The sequence below is a fragment of the Anabas testudineus genome, chromosome 5 (genome assembly GCF_900324465.2).
Source record: "Anabas testudineus chromosome 5, fAnaTes1.2, whole genome shotgun sequence".
Lineage (NCBI taxonomy): Eukaryota > Metazoa > Chordata > Actinopteri > Anabantiformes > Anabantidae > Anabas > Anabas testudineus.
The window spans coordinates 20,727,847-20,745,928 of NC_046614.1; the positions used below are offsets into that span (position 1 = coordinate 20,727,847).

Below are 18,082 nucleotides of genomic sequence, written 5' to 3' on the forward strand. Positions count from 1 at the left end.
AGGGAATGAAAAAGACAAATTTCAATTGGTAATTTTGCCTGTAAAATTTGCTTTTTAACTTTGAGAGGAAGTGCAGATCAGGGTGAATGCTTATCTACAGACTCCTCATTGGTTTATATGTCTTGTGTTGCTGACATCTGGTTCCTCAGACTAGGTTGTGTTGTCAGATGTGTGATTGAGTCAGATAGCCCGTCGTACAAAAATGTGTCAGTGAACTTCATGGTTAATGGCAGAAAACAAAACAAAATCTTACCTATAGTGGATATGACCACATATAAAACATGTACCTACAAAACAACTGCAACTGAGTTATTCAAAGCTTCTTTAAGAACGAGTCTGTGGAAAAAGTACCAAGTTTTTCAGTAGAATCTGTATTTTGATCACCCTGATAACGTCCTGCAGTTGCAGTTGTATAAAATGTTCAGTGAATGTTTTAGTTAAGAACAGATGTGACAGAAGCAGGTGATATCAGCTTTAAGTTTATTTTCAGTTTTAACATCATCATATGATCAATTATCTACTGTAACTGCACAACATGGCTGAGTAATAACATCAGATCCAAAAGGTTAGTAGCAGAAATAGTAGTTATATTATTGTTTTAAAGCATTTGCATTGCAGCTAAAGGGGCATCCCACAATAAATGCTCATTATATTCCAGCAGAGTCACTTCAGTTACAGCTTGATTGTGTTCGATTGTATTTTTGAGCATTAACAGTCAACTGCTGAAAAGTATATCATAAAAAACAGAAACACTGATATTATGCAAACAGGCATGTTTTATGTTGTAAAAATGTTTGTTTTATGGATCACAAAAATTAAAAAAATGTTTAAAAAATATGCATTTTAGTGTCTGTGATAAAAAGAAACACAATTTTTATCTAAACCACCCTAAACAGCTTTAATTGTTTACTCCACTACTATTTAGTTTAGAAATGTTAGTTGCTATTACTTTATGATTTTTGCATATGTAAGATATATGAGACATATAATATGATGCTTGTAAATCCAAGTAGAGCTGGACTGATTTGATCAATAGGGAAGATAATTGGCAACTAACATTTTTTCATGCAAAAATGTGAAAGATTTTATGATTTCTTTCGAATCATTACACATTTTCCCATATTTCCAATACTAGATCTCTCAAACAGAACCTCATCACCCCAACTTTGATATTTGTGTGGTTCTTCTATTGCCTATCAGACCACCAGTTTCTAATTGCACAGCCTCACTGATGATGAACACAGCTGATTCAAAAATTCTAATTAATTAACCATAATCCTGTGACTTTGGCAGATGTCAGTGTCTGTGGCTCGACGTTTGTATCTGTGACCATTCGTATAGTTCCTTTGAGGTCTCAGCCATGTAAACACACAAGAAAAGGGTCTGATGGACTTTATGCAGTGTACAAAGCTTAAAAATTATAAAGTGGATGTTTTAACATGATGACAAAATATCCACTTGACAATAGTGGTTGTTTTTATAAAGGTACAGTGTCTAAAATTTACTGACATCTAGTGGCAAGTTTGCAGACGGCAACAATCTTTCTCACTCAAACATGAGGATGGATACTGTGGTTCCCAGGTTCTGTGTTGTCAGCAGGGGGTTGAAAATAAAACATTCCCTGAAAACAATACAGAACTTTGTGTTCATTTTCTTTAAACAGGGAAGTCTTATCTTTACCTATAAACACACTGCACCTTTAACAGAGCTTATTGATGACAGAACACACACAGTTTTATATAATGTAAAATGTTTATATAGTAGCAGTGCATTCACTAAACTGTAACAAACACTTATCATATTTACAGTACATACTTTTAATTGAGTAAGATTTTAAATGCCTGCAAGTTACTGCTAATGTTTTACAAAAGCACTAGTTTTTGTACGTTGTGTATTAATATAAGTTTATATCCCAGAGATTACATCTTTTTTTTTAAGGATTACAAGTAAGGATTATAACAGTCGACTTCCTTATGGAGATATATAGGAAGTTCCCAAAATTCTAGAGGGAAGACTTGGTTTAGCTTAGGATGAGGTTAGTTTCCTGTTAGATTTAGGCATGTATTGGTCACAATTATGATCAGTGTCCAGGAAATATATGTAACAATCTTATAAAGTCTTGTAAAACGTGCACACGATGAACAACCTCAGAAGAAGAGGGGTCACAAAAAAAAGCTGATAAAAGAAGCAGTCACACAGTTTGATAGAGAGAGCATCGGCAAAAACACTTGTAAATGTAAACATTTTTCAGCTTTATGCAGAATCCAGGTGAAACGTTTATGGATATGTATATGTGTATTACAACAGTGAGTGTCCTCACAACCATAGAAAGTTGAATGTGTGTGTGTCTAAAGGATGGTACAGCAGCAGGTTGCTGGGTAGTCGTCATCGCTGACCTTGTTGTTGTTGCCGTACACCACGTAAAAGTGGGACTTCCCTTTCCAGGCGTAGACCACCTTAGTAATGGGAATCAACTCGACCGTCTGCCTCTGAAACAGAGAAGGGGGCGGTGGTGGGGTGTCATGGTAACAAAATCAACATTTTAGGAAATAATATCAACACCTTTCACCATATTTGTGAAGCTCATCGTAAACCGACACTTCAGCTGCTGTGACTTACATTGACACTGAAAGTTGATGTGAAAACACGTTTCTAGTGCTCGGTTCCTCAAGCTGTGAGACTCATGAACAGCACAAACATACAGGCCTACACCCACCAGCCCCCTCCCATAAACTTCAAAGGAGGCATCGCATGTGGGAGGAATCTACCCAAGATTAAAACACCGTTTACTTGGACTTTGTTTAATCTAAATGTCTGACAGCTCTGTGGAGTCACAAAAAATAATGAATTACATAACAGACCTTATATTGCCTCCTCCTGAAAACAATAAAGACCCACCTGCTGCAGGATCCTGGAGGTCTGGCTGAACTTGCTTTGGTGATCTTTGATCAGACGCTCCGAAGCCTGGGCCATGGCTGGATTTGGAAACCCTATCAGTGGGTAAAGCTGAAAGGAGACAGAGTTTAACACACCGTAACGCGTTTAGCTTTTATCAGCGACAACTGAAGAAGAATTAAACTTTCAACACTGCACAATGTTCTGTAAAATTTAAAGCATAGTTACATTTTTTATGTAAGATTCCTGCAGCTTTTCCCACCTTTTCTTAAATGAATAGCACCTCCATTAATATTAAATATGTCATACATTTAATCAGTGACTATTTAAATATATTAATTTATAGATTTATACAATAGAATTCAAAGGTGAGCAGCTCTAATTACATCGACTTACCAATTTCCAGGGGGGTGGATTCATTTTATTTTAATTTTATTTCCAACAAAAATAAAGAAATCAAATTTTTGACAGTGGAAATTAATGAAGTGTTTTACTTTACTTGCAAATCAAATCAAATGTGTACTTTGATCTTCAAATTGAATAAAGAAAAACAAGCAAAACAAACAAACAAACAAAAAAAAAACCCACTAAAAACTATAAATGGAAAAAATTAGAAGAAACCCCTTGCTTGAAATCCCTTGTTTCTCCCCGAGAAACAAGGGATGAATCTTTAGACAGGAAATATATAATGTGCAGAACAGAGGAGCATCTGTGTGTGTGTGTGTGTGTGTGTGTGTGTGTGTGTGTGTACCAGGAACTGGTTGTTCTTGTACAGCTCCTTCCCATTAGCTGAGCGAAGCTTATCACTTTTCAGAACCGGGTTCTGGTCACCTGTGTAGTCCTCCACGTGGTTCTTCCTGAATACACAAATACAATATATACATTTAAACACATACAGTATTTATATGTTATATCCACTTTGAACTAATTTATTTGGATCTTTTGGAAGAAAGTATTAAAATTGAACATCTTCCCTATTGGATATTTTATAATTTCAACAAACACTGAAAAATCATCAACCCAAGAAGACTTGTGTGCCCCTCTAAGGATTCCCAACATGCTCTCAAGACTGACTTGGGAGACAGAGGTAACCTTCTTGCCATCTTGGAGTAACTGGACTACCTGTGCAACCTAACTGAGCTGTTGGTATCAACCCCAATTTACCAGTAGTGACAAAGACACAGCAAAACACACTGGACCCCTGGAAATGCTTCACAGTCCTCTAAAACCACCAGTGAGCCTTTGCTAGTCTGAAGGTCTTGAAGGTGATGATTTAAACCTTTTAGGACACCAGGACCCTCAGGCCCACTTTTGGATCTTTTTCATATCACTGACACATCTTCAAGGTCTGAAGGACAATCCTCAAGGACCTTTACAACCTCTTTAAAAGCCACAAACCTTCTTAAGGACTCACAGTTCCAAGGACCTCTTGAGTTAAAGGTTGCATGGAACTATCTACCTTTTCAAGGACTCCTGTAACATCTTAAAGGACGTCTGGAACTTCTTCAAGACTCTATGGCACCTACTCTAGCAACATTTGAACTCCCCCCAGTTGTAGCATCAGTACTCACCACTCCACTTTGAGCTGGATGTAGGCCAGCAGTCGTCGTGTCCCTTTACAGGTTTTACAGTCTTTCATCCCCTCCCCTTTACAGTCTGAGCACCTACACACACAAATCATTTTATAGATTGATTTATTCATGGATTTAGTCATTTTAGTTTCTTTTAAAATCAGTATAAGTTGTTAGAGTTAGTTTTGTGTTTCTCTACAAAGTTCTAAAAATAAAAATACTCTTCTATCTTTTCAAACTTGGCTGCTGCTCCGAGCCCTCGATAATCTTCATGAACTTGTAAAACAACTTTAGCTTTTTAATGCACCTTCAGACCTACTTTAGCAGCATTTTAAAAAACAAGATGCCTTGCCGTACTTCACTTTTCCTCTAGCGCTACAGTTAGTGCAGTCCCCGTCAGTGTTCTTCCCAGAGCCGTTACACACAGAGCACGACTTCTACAGAGAAACACACACACACAGGGATATTGTTTATTAATCTACTTAATGATCAACTTCAAACTTTTTAATTTTCTTTAATATTTTCATGTAAACTACATATATTAGGTTTATATTATGTTTATTATTACTAATTGATTCTTTGACTTACGTGTCCACTTCCCTTGCACGCATCACACTGCTCCTTCCCTGTGGCAACGCAGGTGTGACAGTCCTATACACACAGAGAGTAATGTCACGAGTTCAGGTTAAACGGTTAAATCTGAGTTTTAATAAGTAAATTGAAAGACTTCAGATTCAGAGGTCGAGGCCTCTCTCTTTAAACACCACCCAACCCCTACAACAAACTTCTCGAGGACTAACAAAATATATAAATCAAACACAACAATTTCTCTTAAACCCCAACCACATACTCGGCTACAAATATATAAGAAAATAAACTGCATAAGTATTCATTCTTTTAAAGCAACTAGAGTAACAAATGATGATTTAGATGAGTTATTTGAATAGGCTCCTGCTCTCTGATTGGCTTTTGTTGACCAGTCACCTTCACAATTGAGGTAAAAGGCAGTCGGATCTCCTGTGTGTGGTCGGTGAAGAGGTTGGGGGGTGTAGCATGGACTGTCCAAGGCTGGGGGGCCTGCTGGGGGTTGTGGTCAGCAACTTCACCTGTCAGTCACACAAAAGAGACATCACACTCACATGTGAATACAAAACGATTGTGTATATATATATATATATATATATATATATATATATATATATATATATATATATATATATATATATATATATATATATATATATATATATAGATGCTTCATAAGTAGTACCTACTCCCACCTGCACTGTTTTGTTTGCCCTTAGAGATTACTGCTTCAGTCTAATCTAATCTGACCTGGACATGTGCTTCGACTTTTCATTAACATGATCAATTCCACAAATTTACTTAAATTTGATGTCTGACCTAGAAAACGTGCTGAATCGTATTTATTGTTTATCGATTCTACAGCTTGTTTTTTTTATTTTATTTTATTTTGTGTGTGTGTGTGTGTGTACCTTCGTAAGGTTTGTGGGCCCAGTCAGTTGACCTGGCCTCAGTAAAGGTCTCCAGCCGGTACTGCAGATTTAAGGTATTGCAGTGTTAATAAACAAATACAAGGGTTAAAGATAGAAGTAATATGAAAAATAAAATGAATCACAGATATTTTTTCCTCACTTTTCATCATGTTAGTCTCTGAATTACTATTATATTTGGGCCAAGCAGGTCTGGAAAGTCTTCTAATTACTAGGCATTTAACTAGTATATATATATATATCTTATAGAATTGTAACAGGTAATTACCACAGGTAATAAGTAGGTAAATACTATTACCCAACAACTCAACTAATTACCTAGTAGCTGTGAGCAGTTTAGGTTGGTTGCCTGTGTAGTTCATGGGAAAGTGCGCAACCTGTTGAGTCACCTCTTCTTCTTCAAAATGTTTATGTTGGTAATAGTCCAAGTTTAATTATGTACAAATATAAGTGACCTTTTCTGACATAGTTATTGTATTTAGTCATTTGGCAGACTATGTAAGAAAACATCATTCATAATAGTCCAAGGTGTAATTATTTACTGTTTAATTACATCAGCACCTTCCAGTAACAACCTGTTTGATACACCGTCATTGTTCATGGTTACACATCATTTAGCACGTACAACTGATAACACGCCTCGCAGGTCTCTAGTTTCACAGCACAACTTAAATTCAATTCAATTTTATTTATATAGCACCAAAAGCTGGGGTTGTTACTTTGTTAGTATAAAGTAAATAATTAAATAAATGTGTTAAAATTGGTGTAGGCATGAACATATATAAATACATAACTGTATGTATTTATATAGCAATCTTTAAAAGACAGGGTTATACAGATCTATACTGATGATGCCAGAACATGACTGGAGCATCCTTAAAACACCAGGTAACAGTATTGTATAGACTGTGAACATCTGATCACCCTGTATGTGTTGTGTGGCTCCATGGCGGTGATGACTCCATCATCAGCTGGTGAACTACTGTAACAGCAATGAGAGGACACAAAGTCCTTGAACGCGTGACGGGCTTCGTCCTCCGTCAGAGCGGGAATACTGCAACACACAGAGAGCAGAGCGTCAGTACTCATGAGTTTAACCTGATTAACCAGACTCCACAGCCAGCAGACTGAGAGCAACATGATTATCCCACTGGCTATGATGTGCTGGTAGCGTATTGACATCGCATCTTACCTCCAGTCACTGGGTATAGAACCAGGCTGTGGGGCTATGGGCTCCGTGGGCATGGGAGGGGGCAGATAACCTCCTGTTGCAGCAACAACAAATTTTACGTAGCAGCAACAGCAGCAACAACTTGAATGTTTAGTGAAGAGCAGCGGTTTGAAAACCACCTACCTGACACATTGTAGTCCCCATAGCCGGGAATGTTGGCTGCAGGGGCAAATAGAGGAGGATACATAGCTGGAAAAGAGATAATAAGATAAGTAAGAAGACATTCATTTGAGAGTTTAGGTGATTTAATAAGAAATTCCCTATTTGTGTAGGTGGAGTCCAGATACTGTGGCAACAGGTAAGTTCAGAGATGTAAGGACATGTCCCAGAAATCAATCCATGCTGCTCAGCCCAGCCTTCCCTCTCCTTGCACTGCTATGCTCTGCTACACTTCACTATGATCTGCTAACTCTCTGACTGCTTAAAAGGTCAAGCCTTGCTCACGCATCGCATGCCCTGTTGGAAATGTCGTTCAACGAATCTAGATTGCACAAGGTTTCAACAGCACCTCCTTAAAATGATATGTTTTGGATCAAAGTCTCCATCGCTGCAGCTTCCGTGGATCTGGGACATTTTGTCTTGCAGCAATGCAATGATCCTGGTTCCTGCACGTCCTGCGTCTGGCTTTAATTTTAGTGAACATCCTGTTGGAGACCAAGTGGAGGACGCTAGCCTCTTCTGCCTAGTGCACCTAGTTTCTTCAGTGTGTTTGCTCTCATTATCTCTACAATCAAAGTGAGTCCAGACCTTCCTCATCATCAAACTCGCCTTTTAGCCCTGTTACTTACTGCTTTCTCACTGCCAACTCTGGCATTTTAATTAGGTCCACTCACAAGCAAAAAGTAATAAATATGTATACTAGAGGTTGAGTCACGGACCTCCTTCTTGCAGTTGCCTTGACTCAACTTCCAGATAACATCACCTGGATGACTAAGACTGTTCACCAACATTTTAAATATGTGCCACGTTGTAATTATTCTCTAAAAGGATGTTGTCCTCCTGCTCCTGGCAAAATTCCTGCATAGTTTAGCATGTTGCAATACATGTAGGCTGTTGGCAGCTCCTAGATGTAGCATTGCACTTACGATTCAGACAAAGTGGTATCAATCTTTATGATAGAATCTCCAAAACTCTCTTTTTTTAATGAAAACATTTACTGTTTTTTTAATAAAATTTCTCTTTTCACTTGTAGTGTCACCAAAAATTGAAAAACTGGCACCAAAAGAACAAAAATAATGCCCGCATAAACTTCTCAAGAAGTGAGGAGACATTTCTCCAATAGCTGCAGCCCAAGCAGCTGTTCCATTAAGTCACAGATGATTACCATGAAACCAGAGAAACAACTGAGAAAAAAGTAAAGTGCTCTCACTCTGCTCCATTCCCAGGAATCAAGAACAATATGTGAGTTTCTTGTTACCCAAGTGCAGTCAATTGCAATCATCTATTGCCACATAATGTACAACACTTAATTTCACCTGCAAAGCTTTTTACAGGGATGTTTTGTACAACAAGGAGAGATAAAATAAAAAAAAGATACCCTTTTAGACATAAACTTCAGAGCTGTAAGTAAGTAAGCAGTATGTCTTTATGACTTTATGTGACAGCACAGGACTTCTGCAATATAAGAAGGGTCCCATTTAACACCTTTTGTGTCCGAAAAAATAAAGAGTCTAAGTCTAAATCTATTCGAGTTATTTTTGGTCTAAAACATGTTTTACATGTCTTACTCTTAGTAATACAGTATTAACGAGTCACAAATAGATTGATTACTATGGATATCTGGTGCAGCTATTCATGGTACTCAGACGATGAGTCCTATCTCTGTGAGTGATCTCGTGATCTTTTCTCCTGCATCAGTTTGTGTACAGAAGTAGATTTGATCAAAATCACACTAGTTCTGCATTAGCGACCATCTTTGACTATTTCTGCTTTGTCATTCTGTGTCAACTGTGGTTGCTCTTTCCAGTCAACACTCACAGTGGATTCAGGACAAAAATGCATATCTCTTCCACTGCAGGCTAAAAACCATTGTTCACATGACACCACCACACCCGTCCCAGTAATTTCTATGCCACAGGCTCCTTTCTATGAATGAAAATCCTCTGCAAAAGGACTGGAGTACTGTGCACAATCTTTGCAGGATCCACTCGCAATTTGTGATTACATTCAGCTTTTACTGTGTTTACTGTAAGTACTGTTGGACTCTGAACATAATGTAATTTGTCGAGAGTCACTCACTTATTCTGATGAATTTAAATGAAACCTTGATGTTCATTGTGATGGATGAAGAATGTTTCAGTATGAGGACTGATTTCATATTATATTAAAATGAATAGAGACTAATGGCTTACTGGAAGCAGGCCGGTACCTCTAAACCCATTTTCAAAATACTCTTTAGAGCTTTTGAAGATAATTAGCAAAATAGGATCTTAAGATTGTTTAGAACTAAAATGAATTTGGGATAGTAATCTCATGATCAACTGTGACTCCCACTTAGCAGTTTAGTGACATGTCATGTCGGATTATGCATTTTGGTTAAGGTAGAGGATATAGGGAAGGAAAAGGCGTCTTTGTTGTTTCTTTACCTGCCAGAGTTCAGGAAGACATAGGACCTAATCAATCAGATGCCATCAAATGGACTTTGGAAAAATGTGATGGAGTTTGGATCAATATCAATCAATAATGCATCAATAGGCCTGTAAACATGCACCAAAAATCCCCCAGTTACTACAATAATCATAATCCCATTAAACTTCATGGGCCGTATGCTGTAAATAAAGTCCTATTTGAAAACAAAACCATGCTCATCATCTCATCACGTTCATCAGGGATAATAATTTATCTGAATTTTGCACAGTTTTTTGATCTTTCAGTGTCACAGTACCAACACTGCAGAGTTTGCTGTGATGGAAACAGTCTTCTTCCTAAGTTAAAGTACTATACTATACTATACTATACTATAAAAGAATACTATCAAAAGAAAATAAAGCAAAAGTAAAGTAGAAGTACTGTAGTACTAGTAATTAACAATAATATTCAAATGTCACTAATGTTGCAACTGTTAAAGGTGCAGGTGATTTTAAGGACTGACAAATAATTATCTATTATCATACACAATAATTAATTAGTTTATTATAATTTGTATCTGCAAAGGCACCAAAGTTGTCAGATTACTTCTATAGAGTTAAAGGTGTATTATTTCCATCTAAATTCCAGTGGAGTAGGCCAAAGGTCAATGGGGAAATTCCTCAAAATTAAGGAAAGTAAAAGTAAATATTAAGTTAATAATCTTCCACCACGGTTAAGGTTGACACATAGTCTAAAACATGTTTTAAATATGAAAACATGCGATTCACATTAATTCCTCACAGCAATGCATTCGCTTTTATTTCATCTTCTGCCAATAAAAACTGTATCTGTGCGCAGACGGGAGAAACAACGTCGGAAAAAACTGTTGCACTCAAGACTAAAGTTGCACCGAACAGTTAGACGGATTCAAACCGGTTGGTATGTGAACAATGTGTTTCTAAAAGTGTTTGCATGAGGCTCCGTCCGTGTGCAGGCTGGCCGTCCTGCAGCAGCTGCTGGGTGGAGGTCTGCGCACTTTGGTGTCGTGTTGTGTTTCTAGTCGTGTGTTTTTCAGCTCCTACCTGCGCTGTTCATCATGTTGCTCCGAGATCACACTGAGGTCAGGTCGGTGTTGAAGATTTGAGGCAATCTGTTGCAGCACGTCTTCGTTACAAGCTGTAAATGCAAACAAACATCCAAAGGCTCATTCACTACTAAAGGCGAGATGATGACATCACATATGGGCGGTACATAGGATGGAGGGGTTGGGGGGGTTTCATCTCTTTAATGTCATGTTGCCAACGCTGCGGACATTATAGTGTGAATGTCAAGAATATCGACAGCTGAAATTCAGAGGAGGTCTTCCCATAACCATAATGAGGCAGCACCATGCTGCAGTTCAGAAGATGTTCTCACAACTAAAGTAAAAGAATAGAAACCAACATGTTTGGGTCGATTCAGCTCCAGTAGGGCGTTGGACAAAGATCCAACCTAAGACAAATGGCAGCAGACTTTTAACGTGATCCAACTTGGATCCTGCGTCTGGGTTTGCTTCCTTAGAGTGAACCAGTTCTGAGGAATTTCAGTTCCCCTTGTTTTAAGACATGGTAATAATGAGCGCTGATATTTCTATTGTTTCTTTCAAATCTGTGTCATTTTTATCATAATAATTAAAACAAGACTACAGGATACTTAATACTGGTTAGGGTATAATTTTTAACCTTACAGTCTGCTTTCACTCAAACTGCTTGGTGTAAAAATGGTATACAGTCTCCTGCTAAATATGGAGGTAAATACTTACCCCTTATTGGATGGCAGTTTGTTACTATTATAATAGCATATCAACATTTTCTGACATGAAGTATGAAGTTCCTCAAGGTTTGGTTCTTGGCCCTCTTCTCTTTTCTCTTCGCTGTACATCCCTGTGAAGGCAGATGACTTTTCTCAGATTGCTAAATTAGAGTCCTTCCTGTCTGCTTTGAAACACTGGATGTGTTTCAAATGTTCTACTCCAAAATTCAGAGAAAACCGAGATGCTGAACTGAGAGATTTCTTAGAGCTTGACAGTCAAAAATAATGAAAATAGTAATAGTGGGCATATTTTATTGATTTCTTCTGCAGTTGCAGTGGCTTGTGTCTTGTCCAAGGACACCTTGACATGTGACCAAGAGGAACTAGGAGTCAAACCACTGACCCTGGGGTTCGTAGACTACTGCTCTACACCCCCCAAAAATCTGACTGCTCCTGTCTTTTCTTTAAACAACCCTTTAAAGACATCACTAAAACTTCCTTATTTCATCTACATAATATAAACGCCCTAACCTTCCTTTAGTTACAGGGTGTACACCTGTCACAAGTCAGTTTCACTCTAAATTTATTTAATAATTCTTCTCCTGCCACCAACTTCCTCATGTTAAAAATGAACATGTTCAAGAAAATTTAAACTGGTGTTTAAGTGGTTTTCACAACCATTATGCAGCATCAGTGTTTGGTGAGAACAAGAGTACATGATACATTGTGAGTCTTCCCTTAACTTCTCTTTAACAGGTTCAAACCTGCTAACCAGTTCAAATTGTCTCCCGTGAGTGGGAAATTTTTCTCAGGACAACAGCAGTTCCTCTGAAGAACAGCTCATGACACCATTACCACTTCAATCAGTTAACTTTACTCCTACTCACGATTGAGGTCCCTTTGTTCCTCAGGTTACTCAACACATTTCGTACAAAGTATTTACAACATTTGGGTCTGCTAGTCTGAACTTGGGTAGATCAGAGCAGAGAAAAATGTGGGTGTCTCTTTGTAGTCATTGCTGAAAATCTTGATAATGCTGATATTTTCAACATTCATTTTACTAGGCTCTGTGTTTGCATTTTATTTTGATTTATCAGTTTAGAATGATGCATCATTTAAGCACAAAACCAGTATAATGAAGATTTTAAAAACTAGATTTTGGTACAGAACCACTTCACCACAGCAGATGATGCTACGGTAAAGTATTATAGTGTATTCTCTCTCTTTGTCCATTATAGTGCACAAACAGTTAATTATTATGCAAATCCAGTTCTGAGACTGTAGTAAGTATTGCTTTTTTTTACTCTTTGGAGCCCTCTTTTGAAAAAATATCTCAACCATATTTTTTGTGAGGAAGAAACGAGCCACTCCGTGAAGTGGTGGGGCGCACAGATGTTTTGCAATCGTTTTTAGACAACAACGAAAGTGGAACCGATGAGTAAGCTAAGGCAACCTCTGAATTCCCACATGTTACACACATGTATTTCCCCAAGGGGAAATTGCTGTGAAGAGGCTGCTCACATTTAAGGATGTCTGGGTTTGGGGTTCAGTGTCTGCTGATTAACCAACTGATCCACAGATGCCCCTAAAATATTAGTTCCAATACCATGTATGAAAGAAAACAGAAATCCTAACCTCTAGGGTTCTGTAAGGTTTTCTTTTGCCCCTTATCAAAAATGTAAAAAGTCACAGACACATGATCAGCTGATATTATTTCCTCGGATAAGTCACTACAGAGTTTATGGGCTCTAACTGTCAAATAGGAAAGGTTCAGGATGTCACCAAAGCCAATGAACCAGTGATTTATTTTTCGTTTTTTGCAGAAGTGAACAGAAGTTAAGACCAGCAGTGAAATAACACCAGCAGCAGTTCAACTGGAAACCACATCAGGCAGACTGATGTCCGAGTTTTTATTGATCAAATATCTTTTCTGTTCATTGATTGGGTATTTTGTGACACACTCACACATACTCTGGTTGCACAGGGACAGTAGATGGAGGGGAGGGGAACGAGGCAGGTATGAATTGAACACAGGATTTATTAGTGAAAATTACGAAAACAGGGAAACTAAGGGGGGTGTCAAACGACACTACAAAAACAGGCACAAAAACATGAGGACAAAGTGACAACATAAAACTACCAAAACGGCCGAGAACAAAGTAACAACCAAGAAACCAAAGTACAAATCAGAACCACTGCTCAAGGGCAGGAAAACACTCACAGTAAAAAACAGGTAACAATGTCCAAAGTTCAGAGGGGGGAACAACGTCCACAGAGTCTAGGGGGGAAGCAGACAGGGCTAAGGAGGACGAGCAGGAGCAGGCAGGGTTGAGCAGGCAGGTTCAGTAACGGGCAGGTTACGTAGCTGGCAGGTTTAGTATCAGGCATGGAAACAGGTTGAGGAATGAAGACGATCTGACAGGGGGAGAAGGACTGAGGAGAACTTTTGTAGCCTGAGGGGGACACAGGTGAGTCCAATGTGCAGCTGATTGCTGGGAGCAGAGGGAGAGAAGTGGCTGGCGGGCGGAGTCAGGGAGAGTGAGAGAGGAAAATCCACGACTGGCCGGGGCCAGGCCGAAACCATGACACTAACTGCATAAGCTCTGTCACCTCTAGTTTTCATTCTAACATCAGGGACATACAGAAGATCTCTACCAGAGGATCTCACGCCAAGTGGTGATTCTTAAGGGTTTAACAGCAGGGATATATATAGCTGGGGGAAATTCCATGCAGAGCTTTAATAGTTATTAATAAAATCTAATCCAAAATCTATCCTGTAACATACTGGAAGCCAGTGCAAGGAAGCTAAAATAGGAGTGATATGTTCATATTTTCTTTTTCTAGTTAAGAACCTTGCAGCTGAGTTCTGAACAATCTGGAGATATATTTTGGAGAAATATACATATTATTCAATATTATTATTCATAGATATTTCTAAGGTGAGAAAAACATATCTGAACAAGCTTTGTGACATGATGTTCAAAGTTTAATTTACTATCCAACCAAACGCTAAGACTTTTTGCAGCGGGCTTAGAGTTATCTAAAAGAGGATCTGTACAGGGCAAAATGTGGTTGGCTACATGCTGTGGACTGATAACAACTATTTCTGTTTTGTTAGAATTAAGCTGCAAGAAATTTTGAGCCATCAAATTTTTATCTCATTTATACACTCATGTAAGAAACTCCGCCTTCCATGGTCTGATAACTTATAGGGACAGTAGAGTTGAGTGTCATCAGCCTGGCAATGAAAAGAAACACCAAATTTATGAATAATATATCTGAGAGTGAGCATGTACAGGGAGAATAGAATTGGCCCCAACGCTGAACCTTGAGGGACTCCGTACTTTACAGCAGAAAAGGATGACTCGCAATTATCAACAGGAAACACAAAACAATCTGTTGTACAGGTATGAAAAGAACCAGGCTAGTGTAGTACCTTTTATTCCAGTCCAGTGATTCAGTCCCAGTGATCTACTGTAAAGCAGCACTGTGATCAAGGAGGACAGAGCACATATCAGCGCCAGAAGCCAACAGAGTGTCATTAGTCACTTTCAGTAGGGCGTTCTCTGTGCTGTGATGTTTGCGAAAACCAGATGTGATAACAAATGCTTTATAGTTATCTGCAGCTAGGAATGAGTGTTTGGACACATACTTTTTATAAAATCTTACATAGTAAAAAATAAAGAATACTTGAATACTTAATTGATCCCCTTGGGGAAATTGTGGTTGGATAGCTGCCAGACAGTACATGTCTGTGCTACTACGGGGTTTCAGTGTCTGTAATTTCCAAGGAGAGAGGGATCTAGTCCAGGTTTTTTCAAAAGAGGATGCATACATGCAATTTTAAAATAATCTGGGACATATTCAGAAGAGAGGGTGCAAGCAAATCAATAATAGAGATTAAGAACTTAGTTGGAATGACATCACTGGGCTAGAAAATGGTTTCATACCCGAGACAGTTTGTAGTAACTCAGATAAGGACTTGGGAGGAAACATAGCACCCATCTGCCGACCCACTGATAACATTTTAGACTGTTAGGAACCAGGTCAGTCAAAAACAACACACACAACATACTTTGCGTGGCAAGCTAAGTTGCTAATATAGTGTGACACGAATGGCTGGTAGACATGCCTCACCAAAAAATTGTGGAGGAATTATATGATAGCATTAAGTGCAACACAGCAATTGAACCAATTGAAAGAAATATGAAGGAAATATGTTTAAAACAGTAAAAGGATAGTAAGTTTTTGAAGGTCCACTCATGGCCACACTTGCTGGTCAGTCTCAGATTTTTGTATTTTGTGACCTAGATGATCTAAATTGTGTCTCCAGGTGTATCACCTGGAGCGTTACCTATCTATCTATGTAGTTTTTTCAGGTGATTGAGGCACACAATTTTATTTTTTGCACTTATAATGCATATTTAAGGCTAAATAAATATTAATACTACTAGTTGTTAGTGTTTAAGGTCATTGTCTAATGACATGCATCACTATTGGGAGAAGAGCTAAGACACTCAGCCGAGAGCATCCAGCCAGCAGGTGGAGCTACAGTCTATCACGTTGCTCACTGCTGGTGGAGTGGCTTCAGTTTACATTCCTGTGTGTGAATGTGTGAATAAAGAGGCAGTGTTACAGTACTTAGGGTAGAACACTGAACCAGAGATAGACAGAAAGGAAACTGAGCAGTTTAAATAAACAGAGCACCGTGTTGGATTTTCTGTGTTCTCCTCTCTGTGTCTATAAATCAGACGTGCCTAAGAGGAGATGAAATGTTTGAAATGTTCTGTAGAATAATGTTCAGTGATGGTATGTTCAGACAGATAAAGATACTACAGCGTTTATTTCACTTAGTCTGAAGCCTTCGGGTAGGTATACAGTGTTTTCTGGTGCCAACATGAGGAGGAGAATGTTGGCCAATTACAAGAGTTTACAGTTTTAAGAAAAGTCACATAGCATACGTGAAACTTAGTTGGAAAATTCTTTGCATAAGCAAAAATACCCATCTTCTCTAGGCAACATGTCTGTTAGAACCAATTCTGTTACACTCCATCCCTAGTCTTGTAATAACATTAACATTACATATTTGTAGCTGTCAGACAATAGAGTGTATGTCTAGCTCAGCGTTTCCTGTATCTGCCAGTTTTGCAGCCTGGTTTTCATAAATCATGAACAGACTTGTGTCAAACAGGACAAAGCTGCAAACTAGAGACGATTATTCACAAGCTCCATCTTTAAAATATCTTTCACTTTTTTCTCTATGCTGCAATTAAAATATTTTTCACTAGCTCAAATGATAATTTTCACGCCAGCACAGCTACAGAGGTCCACGTGATGTAAATGTTATCAGCTGTTAATGTCGCTGTTAGCCAAGGACTAAAAACCCACATCACCCTTGCGCTATGACCTATTTTGTGACAGTGGTTACTGTATCACTCCTTATCTGAAGACACCGCTCATGGTGTGATCAGGGTTCTGATGTTGGCCCAAAGCTGCAAACTGAAGCTGATTTTTAACATTTAAAATTCAACAATATTCATCAAATCTTCACAGCTTTTACACCTCAGAGGAAACACTGAGGCACATTTTTCTGATGTTTCTATTCATAACTGATTCAGAAGGGACTTGAACTCACAGCTCTGAGGCTCTGGTCCTCCTCCACTGAGAGGATGTTTACACATCACTCAGTGTGTGTGTGTGTGTGTGTGTGTGTCATCCGGGTTGAGCAGAGTCATGCATTCTTTCCATTACCCTCATCAAATCAATGTTCAACACTCCTCCTCCATCTACTGTCCCTGTGCAACCAGAGTATGTGTGAGTGTGTCACAAAATACCCAATCAATGAACAGAAAAGATATTTGATCAATAAAAACTCGGACATCAGTCTGCCTGATGTGGTTTCCAGTTGAACTGTTGCTGGTGTTATTTCACTGCTGGTTGTCTTAACTCCTGTTCACTTCTTGCAAAAACGAGAATTAAATGACTGGTTCATTGGCTTTGGTGACCTCCCCAACCTTTGCTCCTGCACCACCACCAGGCAGATATTTGGGGGTTTTGAGTGAAATGTTTCAACATGCTTTGGTATGCCTGCCTGCAAAACTAATGATGTTCCCAGTGAACATTGTGTTTGCTGCTAAGTTAACATTAAATTAAGGTGGTGAATACTAAACACACCTGCTCTTTAGTTCTGTACTGCTGTGCCTAGGTACAGCCTGACATAACACTTAGTATTACTGTTAGTGTTCTTCAAAGGTCACTTCCAGGGTAATCATGTCTAACACTGAGCCAGTAACACCAGGCGGGGCTTGTATGCAGCCTGAGAGGCTAAACTCAGGGCACTAAAGTGCCACTAACAGACGTCCATCATCCAGACATGCCTGTTTTTTGTCAACCACACAGAGATGTTGCTATGAAACCCTGTTGTCAAGATGACCACTGGGTAAACAGCCTCTTTGGCTAATGATCAACATATCACCATGGCAACAGTAAACATCCAACAGGGCTGGGGTTGA

At 38.7% G+C, this 18,082-nt stretch overlaps 1 protein-coding gene across 1 annotated transcript; it reads right to left on the bottom strand.

Moving 5' to 3' along the window:
- Positions 1-463: 463 nt before the first annotated feature.
- Positions 464-11,010, bottom strand: LOC113154910 (protein SSUH2 homolog). Its single transcript, XM_026349347.1, has 12 exons — positions 10,862-11,010; positions 7,335-7,400; positions 7,173-7,245; positions 6,905-7,034; positions 5,963-6,023; positions 5,451-5,572; positions 5,055-5,117; positions 4,824-4,903; positions 4,467-4,559; positions 3,647-3,752; positions 2,899-3,006; positions 464-2,489 (listed from the first exon to the last, which is right to left on the bottom strand). The coding sequence occupies exons 1-12, from the start codon at positions 10,875-10,877 to the stop codon at positions 2,349-2,351; spliced, it is 1,059 nt and encodes a 352-aa protein (XP_026205132.1). The 5' UTR covers positions 10,878-11,010; the 3' UTR covers positions 464-2,348.
- Positions 11,011-18,082: the final 7,072 nt, after the last annotated feature.

Coding starts and splice junctions, on each gene's coding strand:
- LOC113154910 (XM_026349347.1), bottom strand. Junction 7,035..7,172: donor TCTATACCCAGTGACTGGAG/GTAAGATGCGAT, acceptor TGTGTGTTGCAG/TATTCCCGCTCTGACGGAGG. Junction 5,118..5,450: donor CTTTTACCTCAATTGTGAAG/GTGACTGGTCAA, acceptor CTGTGTGTATAG/GACTGTCACACCTGCGTTGC.